At 36.9% G+C, this 14533-nt stretch overlaps 2 protein-coding genes and 1 pseudogene across 2 annotated transcripts; all 3 read right to left on the bottom strand.

The window, feature by feature from the left end:
• Positions 1-589: 589 nt before the first annotated feature.
• Positions 590-1959, bottom strand: LOC141828275 (uncharacterized). Its single transcript, XM_074715672.1, has one exon. It carries the CDS (start codon positions 1882-1884, stop codon positions 838-840), a length of 1047 nt encoding a protein of 348 aa, XP_074571773.1. The 5' UTR covers positions 1885-1959; the 3' UTR covers positions 590-837.
• A 2181-nt stretch (positions 1960-4140) lies between these two features.
• On the bottom strand, positions 4141-5015 carry LOC141828431 (uncharacterized). The gene is made up of 3 exons (XM_074715859.1): positions 4772-5015; positions 4487-4693; positions 4141-4397 (listed from the first exon to the last, which is right to left on the bottom strand). The coding sequence occupies exons 1-3, from the start codon at positions 5000-5002 to the stop codon at positions 4314-4316; spliced, it is 522 nt and encodes a 173-aa protein (XP_074571960.1). The 5' UTR covers positions 5003-5015; the 3' UTR covers positions 4141-4313.
• Positions 5016-6020: 1005 nt separating this feature from the next.
• Positions 6021-9987, bottom strand: LOC141827128 (pectinesterase QRT1-like; annotated as a pseudogene).
• Between the last annotated feature and the right edge of the window lie 4546 nt (positions 9988-14533).

The following is a 14533-nucleotide window of genomic DNA, read 5'->3' as shown; positions in this document are numbered from 1 at the left end:
TGCATCCCCAAGTAGAGCAGACACCATTCCCCTCGCCTTTTATTTTCCCAAACCACAATTCTAAATTGTTATATTGTTTGTGGCATTTTATGCATTATGTTAAATAAATATTTTTTAAAAAAATGGTAAATCGACACCAAAGAGCAATTTAAGAAACTTAAAATTATTTTGGAGAAAATATACGCATGTAAACGATAATTCTAATTCAAAAAAATATTAGAAAAAATAAATTTATTGGTTTAAATTAACCATCTCAATTACAATAATATGACAAAGACTCATGATCTCTGTTATAAAAAAACTTGTTTTAGACAGTATAATCTATTGATAAATGTTTATTGGATTTGTTCAATTAGTTTTTTTCGAAATATTTCTTATATTACTCATTATCTTATTATAGTATTCAAATGGTTAGGAAAATATTTTTATTTTCTTCTAATAAAAGAATAGATTTAAAAAAATATCATCTTAAAGTTGGGAAAAGAACTATAGAACCATTTTAAACTCTTGATCCTTCGTTATTTTGTTTATAAAAGTATATCAAATTTGTCCCAATTTGAACTCCAAAATAAATATCTCGATAAAAAAATGCATGTGAAATAGCATCAAGTAGATATGAAGACAACATTTACATAAGATCAATTGCGTCAGGATCCATAAGTACATATTATATTTAGTACAATTCACCAAATGTAAATTATTTTCAGCGCTTAATATCAAATCTTGTGCAATAATGAAAGATTAGAGTTCTTGATGAGCAGCAGAATTTCCATCTAATTTGCATTTAATAAGCTGCAATTCCCAATCACATTTAGATGGATGAAGCGTAACCGTCGATCAACTGGAGGCCACGGGAGTCACGGGAGGGACGGTGCCGACGTAGGACACGTAGTCCTCTTCGTGAATCGGAGTCGGGCCGTCGAACCGGAGCTGCCTCACCCGGCGGGTCTCCAGGTCGACCGCCAAAACGCGGCCATCCACCCAAAGCACCACCTCCAGATTCGTGCTCTCGAATCTCAATGGCCGAGGCGTCTCCTTGCACGCGATCGGATCGCCGTTGTCCCACTCCACGGCGTCATCGCCGCCGACGACGGCCAGCGGGAAGGAGCCCAGGACGGCCCACTCGTCGGATTCCCGGAGGCAGTATACTAACACCTCCGCCCTCGTCACGCAAGTGCAGCACAGGCCTCCCTCGCCGCCGGCCTCGCCAAGCTGCCAGAGTGCACCGGCCTCCGCGCACCCCGGCGGTGGCCGAATAACCCTCGCCTTGTCGGTGGCTGGGTCGTAGGCGAGAACGGAGGGGGCGGAAGTCCGCCAGTAGGCCACGCCAGCGGCCGAGACTCCGGAGCCAGGTACGATGGCGTCCACGGAAGAGGCGACGATGGACGCCTTCCAGGCACTGGAGGCGGAAGAGAAGGTCTCGAAGCGGTACCCGTTGTCGCCGACGGCGAGGCCGCAGACGACATAAAACTGCGCCGGGTCGTCGGGGCGCACCACGAGGGCGAGGGCAGGGACGGCGTTAAATTGATGGGGGCGCGGGGGAAGGGGGATGCGGCGGCACTCGGCGGTGGCCGGGTTGCAGACATAGTATGCAGACCAAGGACCGCGGAGGAGGAGCAGGCCGCGGGAGGAGGAGCGGGCGTAGGCGGCTGGGGGAAGGAAGGAGAGGGAGGGATCGGGTAGTGCGGGGAGGAGGCGGCCGAAGGGAGCATAAGAGAGGCAGGTTCGGCGGCGCCCGGCGGTGGAGGGGTGGAAGAAGACCCCAGCGACGGCGCCCTCGTCGCCGTCGGTGACCACCCAGTCGACATCGAGATCCTTGGCGAAGGGAGCGTCGGCGAGGACCCACTCGGTTTCATCGAACGCCATCGCCGCGGAGGTTTCCATCGCTTTCTTGCAGGACACGTCGAGCAGGAGGAACAAAAAAGATCGATTTCCAGCGAAGTTGTTGCGTTTTCGGCTTCCTTTTTAACTTTTGTGGTCCACCGCTCCTCGACCAGATATAGAGAAGACGGATCGACGGCCTCCGTCACGGATAAAAAGAATGCTCCGTTAAGAATTCCCACCCGCCATTCTATTAGTCACGGGAGCCATGGAGCCCACAGAAATAGGCGGTCGGACAACCAAACCACCAGTGACATCGCGGGTAGCATGGTGAATGAAATTTCCAGGTATGACAGCATTTTTTCCAAGAGATCCCCGTAGCCACGTTTCCAAGCATGAGCTGCAAGGAGTAAAGCAAACTAAACGTTGTGGATCACATATGTTGCCAAAAATAAAAAGTCAGCCTCACCAAAACTCGTTACCAATTTCCTCACCCTCCGACGTGGCTTCCAGCAGAGCGCACTCCATAACCGGGACCCGCTGCGGGTAACGAAAGTGAGCTGCGGAAGAGCAGTAAAGGACACGGGTTGTTGCGGCGTCTGCGTGCTGTAGCCTTCGCCACAAATAAAATTAGGCCTGCCCTCAATTAAGTTGTGGTGGGGTCGAGCCGAAGTCCTCCTGGTGGAGGAGGAGCCATGCCGCGTTAGCGTGGGCGGTGAAACTAACGGCGGTTGCGATGTCGTGGCTTCTAAGCTGGTAGTTTACCGGTCAACATAAAAGAGCTTTTAAAGGGTTCATTATTAATTAGCGCATAAATAAACAACAGGCATCACATGCCCGTGAAAAATACATATACATTTCATGGATGCAAGTATGTAACACGTGACTGGCTTGAATTTAATTAAATTTTCTACATTTATTTGACTTCATTAAATCAGATTAAAATAGATTATTAAAAAAGCGGGGAGGGCAATGGAAAGCGAGGCATATCCATAAATCGATATGAGTGGCAAATTAGTTTTCCTCCTTTTTTTTACAGTTTATTTTGGAGGAGGTCAATTGCCTAAATGTTTAATGCTGGTAGAAGTAATCAATTTGAGGACTTTACAATATCCTTTATGCAGTTGTAATTGGAAGATGATGAAGTCACGCAATCCACAATCCACGTGGACCCGAACAAGTTGCTTCTAGATCGTCTTTAAATATTTTGCTTTTGAAAAGAAATAGAATTTATTATATATATATATATATATATATATATATATATATATATATCATAATAATATAGAATTAAAAAGTAAAGTTGAATTGAGAAACAGGTGTTGAAGTTTGAATTATCAAAACCTTCCTTTGACATACTGAAATTTCTTTGAAAAAGTCCGTGGTGAAAATTTAAAATCAAGTTGATTGTTCTTTTACTATGAAAGCTTCAACCTTCAACTAGTCGTGTACCTTTTTTTTTCCTTTGACAAATTATACGATAAGGTCCTAGTTGGTTGGTAAAGAAAATTCTTTAGTTATAAGTTGTGTTTGTTTTCGATAAATAAATTAAAATGAAGTTCATCTATCTTTAGAATTAATCGGATGAAATTTAGATGTCTGAATTGTATATGATCTGATCCAAAATCAAATAGGATGCCGTGTAAAAATCTCACCACAATGACACTGTAGCAAAAGTCCACCTCGCATCCAAGAGCGAGCGATGATGTTGAAACTTTATTCTCATTGTCCTTTTCGTAGCAAAGTCGAATCAATACTAAATATCAAAAGGTTCGTCAAGAATTACCACGACAAAATCAATTTGATATCTAAATCATTATGATGTTTGATGAAAAAGTGATAAAATAATGAGAGAGATTGAGTTTGAGAGAGCCCAATGTAGAGCATGTACCTGATCTATCCTTATGAGAGGAGTAAGTACCTATGGAGGGCATGAGAAGGCGGGGAGGAGACACTCATGTCTTATCGTGTTTGGTTAACCAAATTCAATCGATCTTACAGACTCTGCAACCCTGATGGCTTGACAAGTCGGATTACCTTAGTTGATCAAGAGGTTGGCTCGATCCGTCAAGAGGTTGACTTAGTCCGTCGGTGAGTTAGGTCGGTTCGTTACGTGAAATCTATATTGATCGAGTTCTAATTACGTCATTTGAACTCTTTACGAGATGGATCCATCATCAATTGATAGACGACAGAAATAATAAATTAAAAGAGGTAAAAGGAATTCTCCGATGAACTAATTGCATTCAGAGTCGGTATTTGATACTTCGAACACTCTGCTTTCAGCATATAAGATTCCAGCTTAATAATAAAAATAATACTTTGCTTTCACAGACACACCACGTGGTGACAATTCGCAAGTCGTCATGCAGATTCTCAGTCTGACTATTCCTCGACGAGTTTTCAACGCGTCGAAAGCAATTGCAGAGTGTGAATGGAAGAACAGAGAGCGTTGACAGTCGAACCAGAGATCGAAATTACGTTCCGCCATATCATTGAGCTTTCACTGACGACGATGGTGGTTTGGATTTCGGCAGAGCATCTCCGTCCTTCTGTTTAATCTCCTGTTCAGGATTCTGAGATGCAAGCGATTCGGTAAGGTGTTGACGTCAGACGTCACAGGTGAGGAGAGTATTTTATAGGAGATCGATGAAGAATTTCAAACCTTGATGGTGGGCTGTGGAGGGGGATGGAGGTCGGCCATCCGCATGGACAGCCTGGCGATTTCTGCGATGGCTGTGTCCCTGGAGTCATCGCCGGCGAGCTCCTGGTAAGCCGCCCCGAAGGCCTGCTGCCAGAACTTGGGGAGGCGGCCGGAGCTGCGGTAAACGTCCCACATGCGGCGCACCACCTTCTGTCTCTCTTCCATCTCCTGAATCATTCAGCGATGAATCGGTTTGTTACTAAAGGGCGGCGAGGGGATGATTAAGCAGAAGGGGCGAGGACGAACCAGGACGTCGAGGTCGTCGGGATCGAGGCCGCCGAGGTCGTCATCGGAGGGGCGACGGGAGGAGCGCTTGAGGGTGACGGTGCCGGTGAGCACACACCAGAGGGCTAGGAGGAGGATGGCGGCGAGGGCCCAGAGTTTGTAGCGGCCGGTGGCGGGGGAGGCGTGGCGCTTGGTGCTGGCGGCGGTGGTGGAAGGGAGGAGGGTGTCGGAGGCGGCGACGGGTCGGTTCATGGTGGGGTGGGAGAATTGGAGAACGAGGGAAAGGAGATGCGGTTTGGCTTTGCCGTCCCCTCTGGTCAATAAATGTGGAGTGGGAGAGTGAGTGGAGTGGAGTGGGGGATTTCGCGTTTGGATAATTTTTTTGGTGCGATTAATAATTAAATATCTTTTTGTTGTCATTACAGAGTGCAGCGGCCGCATAAAAGAGTTTGTGTGCGCTATCAAATTGATCTTCTTTGCCTATTGTTAGTAGTAACAAGTTATTAGGACATAAATGAGTTAACTATGACGGAGTAGAATTATTGAAATGAACAAAGGTCAAATTTTAATGAAGTCAAGATAATGTCCTCCTTCATCATGATCAATTATAATTTCTTGATTTACCTTTTAACAGATGATCATGAAATTGACCATGTGAAGTCACTAGGATGGTGAAGTCCACTTTTTATTGAAGTTAGTAGCAAATACAAACTCTTGAGGCATAATTGAATTGATTATTATATGATAGATTTATTAAAGTAGACGAGAGTCAAATTTCGACAAAGTTAAAATAATATATTCTTTTATAATGATCAACTACAGTTTTTCAATTTATTATTCATATATAGTTGTAAAATCGATCGACCACTTGTGTGATAGATATTATCTTTTACTGAAATTAATAATAAATACAGATCTTGATCAAGATTGACTAACAAGACAACAAGAATGTCCATTCATTCTTTCCTGAAGATATGATCTTCTTCACCATGGCGAAGTGATTCACAAGGTCATGTACATATCCGCTATGCCAAACTCACATCTTCCATGGCCATGCCTGATATATAAAAACATATGACAAAAAGAGACATCACTTTCTTGTTCAATCTTCATTACATTATGTGGGAATCCATCGTCGTCTTGATGCTTGCAATTATCTCTGATTCCATTGAATACAAAAATTCATCTCTTGGAAAATTTTCTGCAGAGCTAGCACTTTTCCTAACTAATTATCAGTAAAAACAAAGAAAAATTAAACCTGTCAAAGTATCTAGCACAAATTGAGCCATTGATCGTCATCAATGAACACCTTTCCGAGGTAAGGCCTTGCCTGCTCATAGCTGAGCGATTTCGCCCATGGCGCCCTCCCTTTCAAGTTACCGCCGTCTCCTTAATTTGCAGTTGTATTCTCCAAAGAAAACAGTGCTGCGGAAGAAGAAGAAGAAAGTCAAGTTGTAGCACAAAGTCGTCATTAACCTCAATGATCACCTTCTCTCGTTCTCGTCATTCAAGTCGCTCCACCCTTCAGGAACGATGATGTTCTCCAATTGGCAATTGGAATACACCACCGTCAGGTACCTCCCCCAGGCTCTCGCCAGGTAGACGCTGCCGGTGCCGGTCAGCCTCGATTTGAAGAAAGATAAGCCGAAATTATCGGCAATGCTGTTCCTCTGAGACGCAGCAACAGCTCCGTAGGGTGCTGCAATCGAGTTCAGGTGGCATTCTCGATCGTACAATGACCTGCCACTGCCGAAGATGAAGTCGATGGAACCTTGGACGAAGTTCTCGAGGAAGTAATGCGTGCCTCAGTGGTCGAAAAGAGTGTCTTGTGCCGCCATGATTCTGCAACGATAGATCACGGATCGCTCTCCGGTCAACCGCATACAGAGCCATTGCTTGCTTGCCCTCCTCGCCGGGTTTCGCAGCCGGAACTCAATTCTGCCGGCCGGTAATTGATGAATCAAACCGACGATATGAATTGAGCTCTAACTAACAAATGCGTGATAAATTACCTGAAAAGTGAAAAGTAATTGCATTGGCACAGTGGTTGAAGAAAGAAACGTTCTTGTGTGATTCCAATCAAATAGAAATGTAAAGAAATGAGATTATAGATTGAAATGAGAGTTGCGAAGCCCACGCTCTTTATAATTTCTCTCTTGTTCACTTGGCTCTAGTGTTTACATATTTTGATTTTATAATGCAAAATATAATATGATACATTAACATTAAAGCTAATCAACTATATTAACTTTCAAAGAGTTTTTTTGACCATGCAGTGAATCAACTCTTTAATTTGTAATCTTGAGTTGTTTTTTAAATTTGTTGAACTATCAATGGTAACAATTTTTGTCATGATGTTTGTTGGTTGATCATGTCTTGATAAATTCTATACTTATTTTTCTTTGATTAATTAAATCTCAAATGAAGTGATTCAATACGCTTGGATCGTGCATGAAAGATTAGATTCTTTGTTATTACAATTGCAAACATATTATCAGAATTATTATTGGTTCATCTTACTAAATTTTAAATCTTTCAAAATTCTTATGATCCAAACTACCTTACAAGTTGCATCTATTGTAGCTATATATTCTGTTTCTGTCGAAGATAATGCTACAGATTTTTACTTCTTTGAATTCCAAGATATCACATTAGATCCTAGATAAAAGATATATCCAAAAGTACTTTTTCGATCATCAATCGATCCAACCTAATTACTATCTGTTCACCTAATAAACTTATAGTTGTTTTGTTTTTTCAACTCAATGTCATGATTCTTTGCACGTTTAAGGTATCTTAAAATTCTTTTTGTCGCTGTTGAATAAATTTTGCTTGGTTCATTTAATAATCTAGAGAGCAAACTTACTGAATTAATGTGTGATATCTGGTCTTGTGTTAAGATAGATCAAAGAACTAATTAATTTTCTATAGAGGATAATGTTGACCTTTTCAGTATTATCATTAACTTGAAAATTTTCATTTAACGCCATAGGAGTAGAGACCTACCTACATTGACTCATGTTAAAATTTTTTGAGCAGGTCTTCAATGTATCTTTCTTGAGATAGAAAAATGCTTTCAAGATTTTGCTTGACTTGAATTCCAAAAAAATATTTCATAAGTTCCAAGTCTGTCATTTCAAAAAATTTCATCATTTTATTTTTGAAATTTTCTACCATAGTTTTATTGGTCCCAAAGTAGATGAGATCATCGACATAAAGGCATGTGACTAAGAAATCTTTTTCAACTATCTTTACATAGAGAGATGATTCACTTATGCTTCGATTGAAGCCATTTCTAATAAAGTAACTGTTGATTTTGCTATTCCATGTTTGGGGTGCTCCATATAATGCTTTTTTAAGTTGAAAGAGTTTGTCTTCTTTTCCTTTGATCTCAAAACCCTCAAGTTGTCTAACATATATTTTCTCTTGAATTTCTCCATTCAAGAATGTTGATTTAACATCAAGTTGAAAAACATTTGCCTCCAATTGAGCTGCTAAAGCTGGAGTAATGTGAATTATTTCTATCCTTACAATTGGAGCAAATGTTCCTGTGAAGTCAATTCCTGATTATTGAGAATATCCTTTTGTGACAAGTCGAGTTTGGTGTTTTTGAATCGATCCATCTTCATTATATTTAATTTTAAAGACTCATTTTAGACCAATGATCTTCCTTCCTTCAAGTAAGTCAACGAGCTCCCATGTTTTGGTTTTTCTTAATTGTTGACATTTCATTCTGCATTGCTTTTATCCAACATTCTTCTTTAGATGCTTCTACAAAAGATTGAGATTCACGAGAGAAAAATTCAACCTCAATAGAATCATATATTTTACTTAGTAATCTAGATTTCTAGGGGGATTTTTCAAGTCACTTTCTTCATTAATTGTAAAAAATTCTAGTGCAGAAATTTGATCAGGCTTACTGAAGATGGACTAGGTTGAGATGATAATGTATTATCAAACTGAGATACACTCGAGTCAACAACTTCTTTCCCTTTCCAATCCCAAGTAACTTTTTCATCTAACATAATATCTTGAGATATAATGAGATTGTTTGTTGATCAATATAATAGATGATATCCTTTTGATTCATCACTATAGCCAATGAAAAGAAGTTTCTCACCTTTATTCTTATCAAATTTCTCAAGATGTTACGATGGTATAAGTGCATATGCAATGCTATCAAATATTCTAAGATGATCAACTCCTGATTTTTTCTTATACCAGGCTTCGTATACGAGATTTTATTTCTGACAGCTTTAGTTGGTGATCAATTAAGAATATATAGTTGTATGTAAAGTTTATGTCCAATAGAGATTCTGAATTCCCTTGCCTTTTAGCATGCTCTTTGCCATTTCCACAATCATGTGATTTTTTCTCTCGGTCATATTATTTTGTTGATGACATTGACTAACTGTCAATTGTCTTTTGATGTCATTATCTTTACAATTCTCCTGAATGAATTATAGAGAAATTCACTGCCTCGACCAATTCTTAAAGTCTTCATAAGAAAATCACTTTATCTCTCTACAAGTGCTTTAAATTGTAGAAAAATAGAGAATGCTTCAAATTTTTGATTGAGGAAATAAATCCACATCATTTTGGTGAAGTCACAAAGATAACAAAATATTTCTTGTTGCTAGGAGTAGGAGTTTGCATTAGTCCACAAATGTCTGAATAAATAAATTCTACTGGTGCTTTTGCTCGCCATGACAACTTCAGAAATGAAAATTTAAGCATCTTTCCGTAGACACATCCTTCACAAATTAAATATTATTTGCTATTTGAATATTGGGGAGACCGATCATCATATTTTTCTCCTTTACCAGATGAAGATCCCTCTGATTATAAGATGACTAAATAGCAAAGTTATAGATGAGATAAATCTGCATCTTCAACTTTAAATGCACAATTGTTGTTTAGTCGCAACATGAGAAAAAGTTTTATTTTTTATTTCAATATCTGCCACAGTAGTATTTTTCTTTCTATCAAAAAATGGTGCAGTTTCCATTATCAAAATGGATTGAAAAATCTTTTTGAATAAACTGTCCAATACTTAAGACATTGTATGAAAGACTCAGAACATAAAGAACATTAATAATGAGATTTTTGTTACCTCCTTTTGTTTGGACAACAATCGTATCTTTTCCTTTTGTACTCCTATTGCTTCCATCATCAGGAATGATGCTTGAGCTAATATTTGGATTGAGCTTCACAAATATATCTTTGTTTCCAGTCATGTGGTTGCTAGCACCGCTATCCAAATACCATTAATGTTTTGATGCATACCCATGTTTCTTCTATTTGGGGTTCATTTTTTCTTTCCCTTTTTTTTGCTTATCTTCTTGAGTTTGTGGTAGTTATCCTTGATGTGACATTCCTCATCACAATTGAAGCACCTTACTCTTCCTTTCTCCTTTCTTCTCAGCAATCTAGGCCTATTTCTTATTAAACTTGTTAGATGTAAAAAAAACTTTTTAATTTTTCTTACCATATAGGCTTCTTAATCTCCATCCATTAAAGATTTTGAATCTGACTCGCTTTGCCTTGCTTTTAGTGTTAGGTTGTGATTTGTCTTCTCTATTTCTTTTAAACTTGCACATCTTGATTCGTGTAATTCCATAGTAGTAAAAAAATCTTCTAAACTACTTACCTCGAGGTTCTTGGAAATGTAGTGAGTCTACTATGGATACTCATTCTTGAGTGTGTGAGAAGACATTTAACGCACACCGTAACGTGTCCCGATTTGTAATAATTTCTTCGAGATTGTGGAGATTTGTTAAGATCTCCTTAAGCCTACCATGTAGTTGCGCCACTTTTTCTCCTTTTTCCAATTGAAGATTGTTGAGTTGATCCCTTAGTAGAACCCATCTGGCTAGTTTTACCTCTGAGGTGTCTTCAATGAGCTTTAGGAATTTTTCCCAGAGTTCTTTGGCAGAGCAATTATAGGTGTCAATTTAGTTCGGTTCCTGCACTGGTAAGACGCTTAGTAGGTGGAACTCTGCTTTACCGTTGACTATGAACTTGTCTTATTGCTTTTTGATCCATCTGTGTTCTTCGAGTTCATCTCCGTCTTCATTCTTAGGTGCTTCAAAATCATAATTAATACATAATATAATTTCAAAATTGATTTTAAAGTATACCTCCATTTTCTTTTTCCACATGAAGTCACATTCGAACTTTGGTGGATGAATACTTGATCCGGTCATTCCTCCTGATCTAGTCGCTGAGTTGGTGGTTAGTCTTTCTGAATTGTCCTACTCTGAGACCAATTGTTAGCACAACGGAAGCAATTCGTGGATCGCTAGAGGGGAGGGGTGAATAGTGACTTGCAATAAAAATAATTTAATTTCTCTTACTAATGTTTTAGCAAGGACACGCACTAATTAAGATAAAAATATAACATAGAAAATAGTATGAGGCACAAAGTTTACTTGGTTACAATCCTTGGATTGTTAGTCCAAGACTATGAATAGCACTATTCAAAATCTCCTCATCAGAAATGATCTGAAGGCGGAGAAACCTCATACAATGGTTGAGTGTAATATACTTAAAACAGACAGAACGAAAATGATTAAATAGTGTGTTGCCTTTCTTCTTTGAGCTTCAGTCTATTTATAGTGTTCAATTCGATTTGACCGTTGTCTGACGTTGCAGTTCTAGGTGCATGGAAGCTTTTCGAGTGCTTAGATTCATAGAACTCATTCCACTCTTGCAACAGTCCGCTAACGACTCTAGATGATTCTTTGCGATCCAAGCACTTAAAAACGATCCAGGTGCTTAAAATAATATGGATGCCTAGATTTCGTTGACGTGGATTCCATCCTAATCCATCTCAGCAATAGCTCGTGCTGACCTGGAATGGGTATCCGAGCACTCGAAATGGATTCGAGTGCCTGGAGTCTGGGGCGCTCGGAATGGATCTGGCGCTTCCAAGTCCGAGCGCATGGAACAATTCTAAGCGCTTGGGATGGTCAATCTTGTGTTGATCATTTTCCTCCTGTGTTTTATCTTGGTTGACTTGCACAGTCTTCCTTCCAGCTTTTCATCACTCAAATGCACCGAGCCCTTCTGGCTTGCTCCCATGCATCCTTCTCACTCCATCGGAGAACACTTCCGCAGCTCTTCGTACCTCGGATGCACCGAGTCTGTCGTCTCCTTTCCCGTATTATCCTTCTCACTCGCTTGCGTCTTCTATCAAGGTTCGCCATCTAGAACATGTGTGTTCTCTTAAATCCCCGTGCACTTAAATACATGCATCGAACATAACAATAATCTAATTTTAAACTTACCACACATCAAAACTTCATTGGGTACTAACATAAAATGCAATTCAAATTTAATATTTTTAATATTTTATATTTTTTAATAGGTCTAACTTGCCTAATCCGCAATCCATCTTGAATTAGATTAGAGATTTTCTAATCCATTAAGTTAGTGGACCGGTTCACATCCTGCCACACTATATGATAAATTTTTGATGGATTAGTTGTCCCTATCACGATTTCACCCGTTTGACAGCTAACTTTGACTTTTGCGTGATCTTCTGGCAGCCATATAAATTTAAATGTGCTTGATTAATCTTCGAATTAGACAGTGCGATTACAATCATCATGTAATCATCATTCAACTTAGGCTACGTTTGGTACGACGTAATGTAATCACGCTTGTAATGTAATCAAGTTTGTAATGTAATGTAATGTAATCTTGATTACATTACTATGTTTGGTTGAAGGAATGCATGTAATCTTTGATTACAATAATGATTACATTACAGTGTTTGGTGTACATTATTTTCAGTAAGGAATCTAATTTTTATTATTATAAAATACCAATAATACCCTCCTAATTTTTAAAATAAAATAAAAATAAATGTAATAATAAAGATTATTTTTATTATCTTTAAAATAAATTATTTTATTAATAATTAATAATTAATTAATTTTTATTATTAATAAAATTAATAATTTTTAATAATTTTTAATTAATAAAATTAAAAATTATTAAAATATTAAAAATTAATTAATAATTTTTAATAATTAATATTATTATTAACTATTAATTTTTAAAATTAAATTAAATTAATTAAAATAATTTTAAAATAATAGTTTAAATAATAATTAATTAAAATTATAAAATAAAAATTATTAAAATAATTAATAAATATTTTATTAATTAATAATAATAATAAATAATTTTTATTTAAATTATTAATAATTATTATTAATAATTTTATTATTTTAATTATTTTATTAATTATAATTATTAATACTTATTTTAATAATTAATAATTATTATTTTATTATTAATAATTTTATTATTTTATTAATTATAATTATTAATACATATTTTAATAATTAATAATTATTATTTTATTAATACTTTTATTAATTATTTTAATTAATTTTATTAATAATTAAAATTAAAAATTATTAAAATAATTAATAAATATTTTATTAATTAATTAATAATAATAAATAATTTTTATTTAAATTAATAATAATTATTATTATTAATTTTATTATTTTAATTTATTTTAATAATTATATTTATTATTTTATTTTAATACTTTTATTAATTATTTTAATTAAGTTTATTAATAATTAATTATTAATTATAATTAATAAATTATTGATTTTATAAAATTATTAATTTTATTAATAAAGTGGAAGGGTATATTTGGTACGATAAAAATAGAATCTGTAATGTAATCGGATTACATACTATTTCCTTTGTAATCCAGATTACATATCTTGGCTCCTCTTTTGTAATCCAATTACATTACATTACAAGCTCTAAAATGTTACCAAACAAAGTAAATCATCTTGTAATGTAATCCTGATTACATTACAAGCCTGATTACCCCTTACCAAACATGACCTTACTAATAGACTATGACCGTTAAAGTCAACTCCGAATTAAACGTGTCTGCGCCTTCAACTGATAGTAAAGTATACATGTGCATGGCATGCACATTAATTGGACTTTCGTGACCTGTAACTTCTAGTTTGGTGGAAGACTTAACTAATTTATATATTAGACACCTTTATCGTTGCATTTAACTTCCTCCATTGTATGTCCAGAGCGATAAAACGAAAAGCATTTGCAGTGGATAATTTATTAGTTCAATAATCCAATATTTTTAGCTTCATCGTCTATTAAAAAAAATTTATATATCATTTTATCAAAATTAATGTTCGATCTTTAAATGTTTGAGAAATTAAGAAGGCACACTCTGCCACTGCACTCACGGGTATAAATTGTTTGATGGAAGAGTTGTTTAATTAACTTCACGTTGAGTAATCAAAAGTTATCTAATATAAAATGAAAACCCAACAACATTAAGGTCTATTATGCTTTGATAAATTCCGGTGGGCCTCCCAAGATTTTCATTTAGTAATAAATTAACTTAAGCATTTAAGCAAAAAAGATGTTCGTAATTGCTTCATAAACACACATTTGAAGGCACCGGTGATCTAACTTTGACTTTTGTGTGATCTTCTGGCAGCCATAATAATCTAAATGTGCTTGATTAATCTTCGAATTAAACAGTGCGATTTCAATCATCATTCAACTTACTAATTGATTATGACCGCCATAGTCAACTCCTAATTAAACGCGTATGCACCTTCAACTGATACATAGTAAAGTACATGCATGGCATGCACATTAATGAAACTTTCGTGAGCTGTAACTTCTAGTTTGGTGGAAGACTTAACCAATTTATATATCAGACACCTTCTTCGTTGCATTTACCTTCCTCCAGATCACCAGAGGTAGCAGCAT

Source organism: Curcuma longa, chromosome 4 (genome assembly GCF_044706935.1).
Source record: "Curcuma longa cultivar G26 ecotype Majalengka, Jawa Barat chromosome 4, ITB_CL_G26_1.1, whole genome shotgun sequence".
Taxonomy (NCBI): Eukaryota; Viridiplantae; Streptophyta; class Magnoliopsida; order Zingiberales; family Zingiberaceae; genus Curcuma; species Curcuma longa.
This window is presented reverse-complemented; position numbering and strand designations above follow the sequence as displayed.